General features: G+C 39.5%; 1 protein-coding gene and 1 long non-coding RNA gene across 4 annotated transcripts in view; one reads left to right on the top strand and one right to left on the bottom strand.

The window, feature by feature from the left end:
* LOC131901949 (trafficking protein particle complex subunit 8-like) overlaps window positions 1-7,519 on the bottom strand; it is a 14,904-nt gene extending 7,385 nt beyond the window's left edge. The window contains exons 1-2 of one of the 3 annotated variants that reach the window (XR_009376949.1): window positions 7,369-7,519; window positions 5,108-5,302 (exon numbers count right to left, since the gene is read on the bottom strand). Coding sequence is in view for 1 of the 3 variants with exons in the window: in XM_059252989.1 (XP_059108972.1) it covers window positions 5,108-5,297 (190 nt within the window). In the remaining 2 variants the exon portion in view is untranslated. The remainder of the gene's footprint in view (window positions 1-5,107; window positions 5,303-7,368) is intronic. The other 2 variants (XR_009376948.1, XM_059252989.1) reach the window with 2 other exon arrangements.
* The window catches only part of LOC131901951 (uncharacterized), a 15,033-nt gene extending 6,782 nt beyond the window's left edge, over window positions 1-8,251 (top strand). Inside the window, exons 2-4 of the long non-coding RNA XR_009376950.1 lie at window positions 245-439; window positions 2,592-2,654; window positions 7,439-8,251. This is a non-coding gene — a long non-coding RNA (uncharacterized LOC131901951). The remainder of the gene's footprint in view (window positions 1-244; window positions 440-2,591; window positions 2,655-7,438) is intronic.
* The last annotated feature ends 6,749 nt before the right edge of the window (window positions 8,252-15,000 follow it).

The following is a 15,000-nucleotide window of genomic DNA, read 5'->3' as shown; positions in this document are numbered from 1 at the left end:
CTGCCCAATTAGATTACATGCATGAGCCACCATTCTCTGCTGTCTCTAGACTTTCTTTTTTCCTCATTACTCCCTCCCTTCCAGCTTTCCCCAGCTTGAGGTCATGCATATGCTATGCATATGCTCATTCACTACACTATATCCCTGGCCCAAAAATGTTTGAAATTATACATGAACATGCAGGGACATGACCCTTTGGAGAAATAAGAACCTGTGTAATAACTAAAATATTTTGTCCCCAAAGCAATTTTCAACTCCCTGGGGGATGATATCGTCCTTACTGATGACATCAGTGATACAGAAAAGACTCTGGAAGAAGATCGTGATAAAGAATTACTTGAAAACTGATCTAACCAATTCAAAGTCCTACTCAGGAACTTTAAGAGACTACAAAGACTGAACAAAATGATTTTAAGGATTACTATAGTGGTTCGAATAGGTATGGCCCCCACAGACTCATGTCCGAATGCTTGGCCCATAGGGAGTGGCACTATTAGGAGGTATGACCTTGTTGGAGGAAGTATGTCACTGTACGGGTGGGCTTTGAGGTTTCAGATATGCTCAAGCTATGGCCGGTACAGTCTCTCCTTCTGCTACCTGCAAATCTAGATTTATAACTCTCAGCTCCTTCTCCAGTACCATGTCTGCCTGCATGCCACCATGTTCCACCATGACAATAACGGACTAAACCTCTGAAACTGTAAGCCAGCCCCAATTGAATGTTTTCCTTTATAAGAGTTGCTGTTGTCATGGTGTCTCTTCCCATCAATAGAAACCCTAAGACAGAAGTTGGTACCAGGGACTGGGGTATTGCTGTGATAGGCCTGACCATGCTTTTATTTGGAGGAATGTGAACTTTGGTACTTTGGGTTAGGAAAGCAGTGGAATGCTTTAAGCACTGCTTATTGGATCATACTAGTAGGAGCAGAGAAGACAGTAGTGCTGGGGGTGACTAGATCTGTGAGGGCTACCTCAAGAGATTTCAGAGAAGAATTTTAATACGTGGCCTAGAGATTGTTCTTATGATGTTTTGGCTAAGAATGTGGCTGCTTCTAAAGTGAAGAAATTTGGATTAATTGCGCTGGCAAAGGAAATCTCAAAACAGTCTAGTATAGGCTATATTGTGTGGTTATTAGTGTTCACTCTTATAAAGCAAGCTGAACAAGGAAAAACACAAAATATACAATTTGAGGAGAAAAGGAGTATCAGGAAGCAGAATGGAAATAAATCCTGTATTCAAGGAGATAAACAGATTAAAGATATTAAATGGAATAAAAGGAGTGGTAACTTTTATTCAGAGCAAGAGCCTACCCAATTAAGCTTCCAACTTGTGAAAAGGAATTAACAGCTTAGGCCCAGGCATGATGGAACAAACTGAAACTTCAGTACTTTAATCCTAGTACTCAGAAGGCAAAGGCAGGCAGATCACTAAGTTTGAGGCCTGCCTGGTCTACAGATAGAGTTTCAGGACAATCAAACTTAGGGAGCGAAGGAAACCATGGAAAACAGAAAGCTGGTGAAGATATAATTAAATAAGGGGGCCATGTTCCTGCCTCAGTAAGCAGCAGAACTTGGCAACTTCGGTCAAGTGGTTCTGGCTTTAGTATTAAGGACAGAAGAAAGGGGTTACGGAATCTCCCTCTGCGACTAAGGAAAGCTGTTGAGGCCAGGCATGTGTCAGAGGTATCCCTGAAGGGAGGCCGAGAGAGGCCACTGTGTGAAACTATGAAAGTGAAGCCTAGATTGCCTCGGAGACCCCAAGATGCTGGAGATGCTGGACTCGTGAAATACCTACCAAGGAAAACTGCCAAGTGGGAGTGGAAACAGCCCAAGAGAAAGAAGTGTGTTATAGTCAACAAAGTTCAAAGGAGTTGGAGATCTGAAGAGCACTTTGACATCAGACATGGAGATACAGAGTTTGGAGTTTGCACAGATGGTTTTCAGTCTTGCTTTGGTCCAGTATTTCCTTATTATGTTCCATTTCCTCCATTTTGGAATGGTAATTATATCCTATGCCATTATGTTAGAAGTATGTGATCTGCTTTTTGATTTTATAAGGGATTACAATTAAGAGACTACATGAATCTCAGAAGAGACTTTGACCTTTCAACTTTTAAACACTGTTGAGATTGTGAGAGACTATGGGGACTTTTGAAGTTGGACTAAATGCATTTTGCATTATGATATGGCTACAAGCCTATGAGGGCCAGGGAGTAGAATGTGGTGGTATGAATAGGTATGGCCCCCATAGACTCATGTTTCTTCAAAGCCAACAGAAACCCTAACTAAGACAATGCCAATCAACCCCAGAAAGCCGGGGAACAGAAGTAGGAAGCACAAGAGTTGGAGGCTTGCCGGTCAGTCTGTCAGTCTATCAGCCTAGGAAACCTAGTGTGGTGGTTTGAATGAGAATGACACCCACAGGCTCACATGTTTGAATGCTTAGTCCCTAGTTGGTAGAACTGTTTGAGAAGGATTAGGAGGTGTGGCCTTGTTGGAGGAAGTGTCTCACTGGGGAGAGGGGAGGATTTAAGGATTCAAAAGCCCATGTTAATCCAGTCATCTCTCTACCTCACGGCTGTTGCCTCAAGATACAAGCTCTCTGATTACTGATGCTCCCCAACATGATGGTCAGGAATTCACCCTCTGAAACTGTAAGCAAGCTCCCAACTAAATGTTTTCTTTCTTTTATAAGTTGCCTTGGTCACGGTGTTTTGTCATTATAATAGAAAAGCAACTAAGATACTTAGCAAGACCCTATCTCCAAAAAAGGGAAAAAACAAAAAACAAACCCCCATAAAACTATTTTCATACATGATAGGCAACTCCTGTCTGTATCCTCTTAGCACTTTGGCATGACAGATAGGTCATCTCTACTACAATCATTATTTCTATAACATATTATAAATCAGAATGTATTATGATTATTGATTAATAATGATCTCTTTACTTGACTGTAAGCTTATAGCGCATGTCTTATACATTTCTAGGTATCAGTGCAAAGTGCATAGCAGAAAATCAATACATCTGAAAACCAAAAATGTTAAGAGCCTAGCTAAGTTTAGCAGTGCAGGCCTGTTGAGAAGTTGAGGTAAGAGGATTGTCACGAGTTCCAAGCCAGCCAGGACCCTATCTCCAAGAAAAGAAAAGAAAAAAAAAAAAAAAAAAAGAGAGAGAGAGAGAAAGGAAGGGAGGAAGGAAGAAAGGAAGGAAAAAAAGAAAAGAGGAAGACTTTATAAAATAGCTTCACAAAATCTGGAAGAGGCTGTACTCACCGAAAATCCCAGCATTTGAGAGGTAGAGGAGGAGAATGAAGGAGTTAGGGGCAGCCTCAGCTACACAGAAAGCTTGAAGCCTTCCCCTGTGAAAGAAAGAACTGGGCATGATGGTGCACACCTTTAATCCCAGCACTTAGGAAGAAAAGGTAGGTAGATTACTGTGAGTTTCAGGCCATCTAGGCTACACAGTGAGACTGTCTCACAGAGCAAGAGCATGAGAAAGGGTGGGAGAAGAGGAGACAGAGGGGAGACAGGGGAAGGATAGAGAAGAAGAAGAAGGAAGGAGTCTAGTCAAGTTTATGTTTTCAGAGAGGAGACAAAGTTTCAAACTGTCAGCAGCCTACCTCAGTTACCCCATTAACTCAGGGCTTGTCATATGTAAGATTAAGATATTAACATCTGACTCCTTGCCTCTCATACCTCAACACTGATGACAGGGAAACAAATCTCAAATTCTACCATTTCTCAGGTAAATATGTAAAATTTTCCATCACATTAAAATACATTATACCAGAAACTGACTAATCCTGTATCTAAAAATTCAAATTCTTTTGACTGGTATAGCACAGTGGTAAGCTGACTGACTAGCATGTTTTAAGGTCCTGGGACAAATCCTAGCATTATAAAATAAAAAAAGATAAAATGAAATTATCAGATTGATCTATGTTGCTGAAATTAAAATTAATGGCAAAGAAAGGTATGGAAGACTAAAACAGTAATTCTACACATATTTGTAAGTATACATACTTATAGACTAATTATCATGTTGACCTACAACCTGCCATTAAGTTCTCTGTACATAGAGGCAAGATTTGGTTTACCAAATTTTGGTTTACCATTATTATCATTATCATCATCATCATCATCATCATTATTATATTAATGTATGGGGGTGCATTGTGCCACAACATCATCATCATCATTATTATATCATCATCATCATCATTATTATATTAATGTATGGGGGTGCATTGTGCCACATCATCATCATCATCACTATTATATTAATGTATGGGGGTGCATTGTGCCACAGTGCCTATGTGGAGGTCAGAAGACAACTTTGTAAAGTCAAATCTCTCCTACCACACTCCCACGAGTTCTAGGCCTCAAACTCCAGTCATCAGGCTTTCATGTCAAACACTATACCAGCTGAGCCATCTCACTGGCCCAGGAAGGTCTTTAGCTATACAATTAGGAAGTATAAAAGTGTCAGACTAAATTAAACCAACCTAAAAAAAGTAAGCTGCTGTTTTTAAGCAGTTGAGAGATTGTAATTAGATTAATTACATTAATTGATATTAATATTTCTAATATTTCCCTTTTAAGAATTCACTATGTATTTTTCATAAGACTTTGGATACTAGAAAAGAATCACATCAAATATTAACTCACTCTACATATTAACGTGTTATTTTCCTTATCAGTCTTATTATAAAAACATTTACTACCTAAACCAGTGTAAGAAGCACTTATAAAACTATGTACTTACATCTGTTTTATAAACATTTCCACTTAACACGAAGCAAGATTAAAAGTATAATAACATGCCTTTCATTTAATAACAATATCAAATCATACAAAAAAAAACCATGTTATCTATTATTAGTTTTATCGCGAAACACTGATTACCCTAGGTTACTTACTACAGGTGCTAGAAACAAAGAAGTTCCTTCCTGGCTGTGAAAGTGTCTTTCAGCACTGCTCTATAGGCCCAGCTCTAGCACCTTGTAAGCCATAAAGTACTTGAATGAAAGGTCTCCAAGACAAAGAATTATTTTCCTAACAAAAGAAATTTCCATTTAAAAAAAATATCAACAGTTGTTACATACCACTGATGTTAAGGTCATAATCCCCCGCTGTAATCACATTAGCCACTGATCCTTCTGCAGGCTGGCTGCAAGAAACGACATCATTCAAAAGCTTCCCAATGGCTCCCGGCTGAGGTGGCTGGGTGACAATGTTGCTTACTGCTATCTTCAAATTTTTAATTATATGCAGTTGATTATTAGGATCTCTCATGTGAACTTTTAAAAGAGAGAAAGAAATTTTAAATTAACTTAGTATAATGTATCATAAACCAAAATTGGGTTAATGGTTTTCAAACACAGAAGAATCTCAAATCAGAAACTAAGAATTAAAAGAATATTCTTCCAGGATACAACTGGTTTACATTTTTTCCCTTACAAACCAAAAGAAATGCCTAACCTATTAACCATAAACTCGTTCCTCTTAGACAGCCATAGTGGCACATGCCTATAATCCCAGCACCTGGAAAATAGAAGCAGAAGGATCAAGAGTTCAAGGCCAGTCTAGGCTATGTGAGACTCTGTCTCAAAGAGGAAAAAAATATTCCTTCCTCTCACACAATGCTACACAATTTCCCTATAGGCCCTGTTTCCCCTACATTCAGAGCTGTCCAAAACCACCACCCATAAAGTACCCAGACACTTTTCTGGCTTTTGGAGGCAGGATCTTTGTATGAAGCATGGGTGGCCTTGAACATACAGTGATCCTACTGTCTCAGCCTTCCAAATGCTGGGATCACAGATATATGTCACTATGCCCAGCTCCCCACAAGCATTTCTACATCTAGGCTTATTTATAATTTAATCAGTTACAAACTAAATTTCCATAATTTCTTGTGCTTCCTCAGACACTTCTAAAATTTTAAATTTAAAAACATAAAGCTCATCCAGGTGTGGAACACATACCTATAATCCCAGCATTCTGGAGGCATAAACACAGGGATTATTTTGAGTTCCAAAGCAGCTTGGTGTACAAACCATGTTCCAAGCAAGCCTTGGAACATGAGGGATACATTTCAGAGGTAGAAAAAAAAAAGGGGGGGGGACAATAAAATATTAAAATATTACTCAGGTGTTGTGGCTCATAACTATAATTCAATCACTCATGCAACTCAGGCCAAAGAAATGCCTTGCTCTAAGTTCAAAGCCAGTCCAAACTACAAAATGGGACACTGTCTCAACCAAAAATAAATAATAGTAATAAAATAAAATATCAAATAGCATGTGTTTTGAATATTTGCACGTGTATTTTAAATAACATACGTGAGATAGTGGACAACTCAATCTCCAGAGTCCAAGATGGAAAGAGAGACCCAAGTACTGCAAGTTGTCCTCTGCTCTCTACATGCACAACATGGCATGCACATACTCATACACATCATACACACATACACAATGATTTAAAAAAATAATTTTAAGTTATGTGCAAAGTGTATTCATAGTAGCTGACCTGACTATTTAAAGATGAAAGAAAACCAAGAGAAAGAAGGAGGATTACAACCTAACTTACAGTAATTTTAAAGAAAACGAAAAAAAGCAGACACAAGGCTGAGGAACACAGTTTGGATCTCCAGAACCCACATAAAACCAGACACAGGAGTCCATATGTCTATAATCCTAGCACTCCCACAGAGACATGGGTGTCGGAAACAAGAGGATCCTGGGATACTCACAGGTCAGCTAGCGTAGCACATGCAGGAGTGAACAAAGAGACCCTTGTTCAAACAAAGTGGAAGGAAAAGACAGCCACCGAAGGTTTTCCTCTGCTCTGCGCGCGCACACACACACACACACACACACACACACCATGGGCACACATATGCACATGTACACACACAAAGGTTTAAAATGATGACAAGTTTTGCATTTTGTAGCTGAACAGTGGAGATGAAGTTATTGTATGCTCTGCATTCATCTATGATGATTGTTTTCTTATTTAAGTACACACAGACCTCCCTCAATAATTGAAACTTCCCAACTGTATAATTATGACACAGAAAAGGAAAAGGGAAAAGGAAAGGAAAAGAAAGAGAACCGCCAGAGTACTATGGTATACTTCTGAAATCATCAGGAACATACTCTGCAAGTATTTTCCTTAAGGTTGCTCTATAAGTAACAAATACTATAAGCAGCAAAAACTGTAGCAAACCTTCCTTTGAGGGCTGGGAACAATGCTATAATATACTTTCCTAGCATACTCTAGGTCTTATATTCAAACTAGAAACCTCTCTCTTCTCTCTCTCTCTCTCTCTCTCTCTCTCTCTCTCTCTCTCTCTCTCACTCACCTTAGAGATTAATTACCTAGTTACATCAACATAGGAGTAGTTGTGGTGGTTAATATTGTCGTCTTGACAGGATCCAGAGTCACCAGAAGACAAACCCGAGTATGCCTGATTCTAGACTGGATTCAGGAAGTGAGAAGATCCACCCTGAATATGGGCTGCATCACATCATGGGCTCAGGTCACAAGCTGAATAAAGGAGGAAGAGAAAGTGAGCTAAGCACCCCCACTCATTTCTCTCTCTGGGGACTGGATGGGAGGTGACCAAACAGCCTCCTGTTCCCGCTGTCATCTTCCCATGATGGACTACAGGCTCCAAAGTCAGCCAAAATAAACTTTCCCTCCTTTATGATACGTCTATCAGGTATGTTGTCATAGCGATGAAAAAAGAACTAATATAGAACTGACAGCAGAAGTGGGACAGTTGTGGTGATACACCTGACTATGTGATTGTTAGGCCTCTGAGACTCAGTCATAGAAGAATGTCAAAGAACTTAGAACTCTGGGACTTAAAAAGCATATGAATGTTGTAAGAAGAGTTTAACATGCCACTCTGGTAGGAATTTGGAAATCAGATTGCCAAGAAAAACATCAGCAATGGCGGTCTTGCTTATGGGGTTTCAAAGGGGAACAAGGCTCCACTGGGAACTAGGCTAAAAGCCATTCATGTTATATTCTGACAAAGAATCTGGCTGCCACTGCCTATGTTCTAACAACTTCAGTGAGGCTGAATTCAATGGCTGGCTGATATCAAGCCAGACAGCATCTGGGCTGTGTCTTGATTACTGCACACTACTTTTACCCAGGTCTACAGTGAGAACAAATGGAGCAAAATAGAAAAAAAAAAAACAAAACAAAAACAAAAACAAAAAACCAAAAAAAACCATGCCATTTGTTGAGAAAAAGGAATTTAAAGCTGATCAGCAAGGGATCAGCAAGATGATTCAATAGGTAAAAACATTTGCTGCCAAGCCAGAGACTGGAGTTTGATCCCTGTAGCCTACATGTTAGAAGAGGAGAACCAACTTCTTCGTAAGTTCCTCTGACCTCCACACGAGCGCCTATACACATACACACAGACACATACAATAAATATATAAGTGTAAAAAAATAAAGCTGTAGACAAGCCATGTTGGTGAGAAAGGAGATGTAATTATTAGAGATTGGCAAAATTCTAGAGAAACCTGTTTTGAACTGAACCAATAGGAAAAGTGCCCAGAGAGCAAGACTCCATCCTTTTAGTACTACATCTTGTGAAAATCCAAACTCCCTTAAAGGGGTCTAAACAGAATGCTACTGAAAGGGTGCCCTGCTCAAGAACAACTACAGGGAAAACTGTCTCCCTGGAGTCATCCTGGAAGGCACAGGCAACAATTAACTGTGGTCCAGGGGCCTATCTCTAGCTGGCAATGCTTAGCATCATATACATGGTACTAGTTTTACAGGCATGGAAGCTGCAAGAATGAAGGGACATAGAAGGCCAAGGTTCTAAAACACCACTGAGGCACAGCAATGTGTGGCGGGGTTGGATTCCCTGCTAAGAGAGCCTAAAAGACCACTAGGTGAAGCTGAGAAGGTGAAGCCTACGCAACACTGGGAGACCTTGGGATGCCACAAAAAGACCAGGGCAATGGGATATCTGCTGAGGAAAGCTACAGGAATGGAGTGAAACTGGTTTGAGAGACTGCATGTGCTGCAGGTGGCAGACCAGGAAGGGTGGAGCTACCCAAGCTACCAGGAGCACAGTCCCAGATACCCAACAAAGAGCTGTAGGATTTGATGTTTGCCCCGCTGGGTTTCAGTCTTGCCTTGGTCCAAATAGTCCTTGCTATACCCTCATTCATTACTTTAAAGATGGGAGTGTTTATTTTGTGTCATCCCACATTGAAGTATGTCATCTGGTTGTTGTTTTTGTAATTTATTTTTTAGGGGCTCACTGTGAAGACATCAGTGTCTCAGAAGAAACTGTACTTAACTTCAAAATAGTATGGTACTGTTAAAAACTATAAGAACCTTTGAATTTAGACCGAATGCATTTTACATTATAAAGTACTTTTATGTGCCTATAGGGACAAAAGATAGAAGGTTATGGCTTTAAAGTGATTTTTTGGAGGTGTGGGGGGAATAGATAGGAGCACAAGCTGTTCTTCCAGAGGACCCAAGTTCAATTCCCAGCATCCACATGGAGACCTACAAACCATCTGTAACTTCAGTCCCAGGGAATCAGACAGCCTCTTCTGACCTCTGAATCAGCAGTCGTAAACATAGAAAAAAAGATTAAAATGTTTAAAGTGATATTATGTGGGTATCAAGTTGACAAGGGAAAGATGTGTGGTGGTCAATATTGAGTCAACTTGACAGGATCTAGAATCATCTAGGAGACTAAATATCTGGGTCTGACTATAAGGGTGTCCACAGACAGGGTTAACTAAGGAGGAAACCCACTCTGAATACGGGTGGCACCATCCCATGGGCTAGGGTCTCAGAAATCAATGGAAAAGAGGAAGAGAGCTGCCTTCCTAAGTACAGAGTGGCACGAGCACCTCCTTGTACTCCTGCTGCCTTCCTCACTGTGGTAGACTATATCCTAGAGTCAGAATACACCCTTCTTCCCAAGTTGTTTTTGTCAGGTATTTCATACAAGAATAGAAAAGTAACGAAAACAGTGCTAGGATGAAATGCTTTAGGTTTGGGGTAGAGGTAACTCATAAAGGTCCTGACCCCTGAATATCAAAAGAAAAAACAACAACAACAAAAAAGCAAAGTTTATAACTAAAAGAAATTTAACTTAAAAAATGATTATGATGGTTATAACAACAAAGAAAAGTGTGGTGGTGCATACCTGTAGTACCACTTGGTAGGTGGAGGCAAGAGAATCAGGAGTTCAAGGCCAGCCAGACCTAAAACTATAGAGAAGGAGGGTCGGGGGAGCTAAGGATGGAGATGAGGAAGAAGAGGAACAGGTGGGAAACGGAAAGAAAATAAATTAGAGAAGCTGCCTTTCAAAGACATTTCCTAAACTTATCTGCCAAACTTCTCTAGTCTGTGCAGAAAAACTATTCAAATTTATAGAGGAATTACAATCTATTCTTTTTAATCACTTAAATAAATTTAATCAATTTCAACACATTAGCGTACATTCTTCCGAAACTGTAATTTAAAGTTAATGTTTAAAGTGAAATTTTCTGAAAACACATCTAAAATGATACAATGAAATACTATTTAGAATTATTAGAGAACTACCATCAAACAAATAGTAAGGCATGATTAACTCTTTGAAGCCTACAGCCAATACAAATCTCTGAAAATACTAGAGGACTGAGGACACAGCTCAGCAGTACATAAATTTTGTGTTTTTCTTTTATGGTGGTGAGGGATGAATACAGGGCGTACGCACTCTAGATAAGCACTCTAACTGAGGTACATCCCTAGCTCTGTTTGTTGTTGTTGTTGTTTTTCTTTAATCCTTTTTTTAATTGAAAATACATTTTTTTCATACAATATGTTCTGATTATGGTTTCCCTTCCCCATACTCCTCCCAGTTCTTCCCCACCTCTCCTCCCATCCAGATCTATACACCCTTTCTGTCTCTAGTTAGAAAACAAATAGGCAGTTAAGGAATAATATTAAAATACAAAAAGATAATAAAAAAAAATCTTAAAATGACAAGACAACCAAACAAGAAAAAGAGCCACAGAAAAAGCATAAAAATGCATACAGATACAGAAACACACGTTCTCACACACAGGAATCCCATAAATAAATAAATAAACAAACAAACAAACAGACAAACTGGAAGCCATAATATACATGCAAAGGACCTGTAAGGTTTAAAAAAAAAAAAAGGCCTGACGTCAGTAGGAGACACAGACCCTCCAAAGACGCTACTGGGTTTGTTTTATGTTGGTAGCTACAGTACTATTTACAAGCGAAAACAGGCATCCCGTAGTGTCATAAGGTCCCAGTTCAATCTCCAGCATCATAGAAAAGAAGTCGTAGGATCACAAAATGTGTGAACAGTGAATACAAGTTAAATCTGGAGCACACATCAAGAACATACAAAACCATTGAACTGTGCTTCATTGGTAGATTCAGTGTATTTAATTCTTCATAGGTTTTAAAAACATGCAAGAAACCTTAACTGGCTCGCTATCATCTAACTTACATGTACTTGAAGCCTAATAGCTATTTTTAAGGTCCTACACAAAAATGGTACTCAAATTTCTTCTAGTAACTGTCTTTTCAGTATAATATTTAAACTATGTGTTTTTCTACTGAAGCCTAAAGATAAATCTTCTGGAAATACTTGACTGTACTAAGCCAAGTTTTGTGGTGGTATTGTGTTCCTCAAAATACTGTGCACCCTAATAAACTTATCTGGGGTCAGAGAAAGAACAGCCACTAGATACAAAGGCTAGAAAATGGTGGCACTCACACCTTTAATCCTAGCACTCCAGAGGCAGAAATCCATGTGTTCAAGGATACAGCCAAGCATGGTGACTCACGCCTTTAATCCCAGAAAGCAAGCTTTTAATCCCAGGGAGTGGTGGTAGAAAGCAGAAAGGTATATAAGGCGTGAGGACCAGAAACTAGAAGCATTTGGCTGGTTAAGCATTTGGCTGGTTAAGCTTTTAGGTTTTGAGCAGCACAGTTCAGCTGAGAGCCGTTCGGATATGAGGACACAGAGGCTTCCAGGCTGAGGAAACAAGATCAGCTGAGAAGTTGGCCAGGTGAGGTTAGCTGTGGCTTGTTCTGTCTCTCTGATCTTCCAGCTTCACCCCAATACCTGGCTCAGGTTTGATTTTATTAATAAGAACTTTTTAAGATTCCTGCTACAAAGTTTGATCTCAGAAGTCAGGGCAAATCAAACAAACCTGCTGGCCACAAATAAAATCTAGTCTTGTTTGTTTGTTTACATTCCTTTCTCTGAGTAAAGAAATTTTAACTTGGCTCTACAGAGATAGCTCAGTAAGAGCTGTTCTTCCAGGGGACCAGGGTTCAACTCCCAGCACTCACAGGATGGCTAGCAACCCTCTGTACCTCCTCCAGTTCCAGGGGATCCAAAGCCCTCTTCTGACCTCTGCTGTCAATGAATGCATGTGGTGCACAGACACACATGCAAGCAAAAACACCCATACTTGTAAAATAAAAGAAAATCTTTTAAAAAAGAAAATGTAACTTGTTTTACTTGGATCCTGAAATTGTACTACCTAAATGATATTCTTATGACTTACTTCCTAAGGAAAAAACAATCTTTGAAGAATCTCTATATGACACACATTCCATAAAGGGAAAAAAAAGCCCCAAAATTTATTTACCAGCAACAAAAAGGCGGTGGGATGTTACACCAAATTTCTGAATATATTATTTTCCATTAACTTGGAGAATTTCACACATGCATACATCCATATTCTTATTATATACCCATTCCACCTCCCCTATATGAACTCCCAGCCCCCCTCCAAAATTAATGTTCTACCAAATTTTTTTATGCTGACACTGTAGTCTATATCTTAATTACCTTTGAACTTTTTCTTCTTTTCTGAATGTTTCCTTATGTAATTCAAGCTGGAATCAAGCAAGCAATCCTCCTGCCTCAGCCTCCAAAGCAATATGATTACAGACATTGTACCATGGCAGCTTAAACTTTTTAAAAATTTATAACAACTCATATGACCCTTATAAACTACAAACTCAATGGCCTTGCTCAAGAACTCGAGACTGCCTCACAGTTACCACTAGAAATGAAATCTAGAAGCCCCTTCCTGAAACTCAGCTTCTCCTCTCCCCAGCATCTCCTCTGAATTCTGTACCCCACAAGATTGCTTTCCCACTACTCTCCCCTAAACACTGACTACAATTTATACCTTCTGACCTAACCATTTGACAGCAGTCTTAACTGCAAACATCATAGAATCTGCAATCACCTGGAAGACTGGGCATGCCACTGGAGGGTTAGCTTGATTACGATGGTTATCCATCTTGATTGTAGAGGGAACTATCTCCTTAAAAGGGACCCTGGACTGTATAAAATGGGAAACTAGAGTTTGCGATCACTACTGGCTCCTAACTGTGGATGCAATGTGACCAGATGCTTCAGGCTCCTTCTGTCTTCACTTCTCTGCCATGATGGACTGTATCTTCAGCTGTGAGCCAAAATATCTCAAGTATCTCAAGCTGCTTCCGTCAGAATATTTTATCACAGGAACAAGAGGAACTAAGACACCATTCTACCTCACTCCTTCTTGAATACATGGTGAATGCTTTTGTCTTTCCACCACCTCTCTGTCTATCAACCACCTCACTGTACTCCTTCCTAATCTTTCCCATGCTTCAAGGAGAAATACAAGTGGACACAAGTTCACTTCTATCCCCGCAACATCACAGAAGGCCTACGGAGTCCTTAAAAATGCACCTACTCACAAAAGAGGATATTTAAGCAAAAAGCACACCATTTTTAAAACACTTTAGCAACAAAAAAGAATGCAAAACCTCCCACTTATATCTTTTATATTGGATACCTATTGAAATAAATCTGCCAAAACTTTGGAAATACATGGATCAAATAAGTTACATTATTGGAACTAATCCCACCAGGGCTGGGAATATACCTATGTGCAAAAGAAAAAAGGTTAGTGCAAGAGGCCCAAGTTCAACCTTCAGCATCAAAAGAAAACATATGCTACTTTTTTCTTTATGTATTATCATGGTTACCAAAAATTTTAACTATATATATGAGGCCTGACATGGTAACACACCCTTGTAATCCTAATCCTTAGAACATAGAGGCAGGAAGATCAAGAGTTCCAGGCCAGCCTAGATTACATGAGACCTTGCTCTCCAGTATAAAAAAGTAATTTTAAGCACACCCAAGAAATTAGATGATTTTGATTATTCAGATCACAATATCCTGAGTCACACTACCTGTTTTTAAATCTTTCCTAGATACAAAACTGCAGATAAGCTATTATTTCTATATCTCAATGTCCTCAAATTTAAAAAGGCAACAATGGCCAGGTGGTGGTGTACACTTGTAATGCTGGCATGTAGGAAGTTGAGGTAGGAGAATCATTGTGTGCTGGAAGCCAGCCTGGGCTACATAGTGAGGTAAGGCCAGCCTGAACTACATAACTAACCCTGTCCCAAAATAGCAACAATAATGACAATTAGTAAGTGGAAATAACAAAAGACTCGGTGACTAAAAAAAAAGCTATATGAAACAGGTCTCAGGTATTAGCATTGTTTATTTTTCTTAACACATCAGGAAAAAACACACACAAAGTCAAATTGACTTCCGGGGTTCATTTTTTATGAATTCAAGACTGAAGAGGGACTAGAAACATAGCTTAGTGAGATAACCCTTGCTTAGCACGTGTAGGAGCCTGGATTTGAACCTCGATACGGGAGACGGGAAAGTTTAATATAAACTGAAACAAGGAGTGGTGGCGCACACCTGTAGCCCCAGCACTCAGGAGGCTGAGGCAAGAGGCTCTCAACGGTGAAGCTAGATTGGGGTACAGTAAAAAACAGAGGTCAATCTGAGCTAATACTCAGACCTATCAACCCCACCCCCATTTGAATTACAAATGCAGAGGTTTGCTGTTCTTAGTAACGCTAGAGCAATGGTTCTCAACCT

Source organism: Peromyscus eremicus, unplaced genomic scaffold (assembly GCF_949786415.1).
Source record: "Peromyscus eremicus unplaced genomic scaffold, PerEre_H2_v1 PerEre#2#unplaced_718, whole genome shotgun sequence".
Lineage (NCBI taxonomy): Eukaryota > Metazoa > Chordata > Mammalia > Rodentia > Cricetidae > Peromyscus > Peromyscus eremicus.
This window is presented reverse-complemented; position numbering and strand designations above follow the sequence as displayed.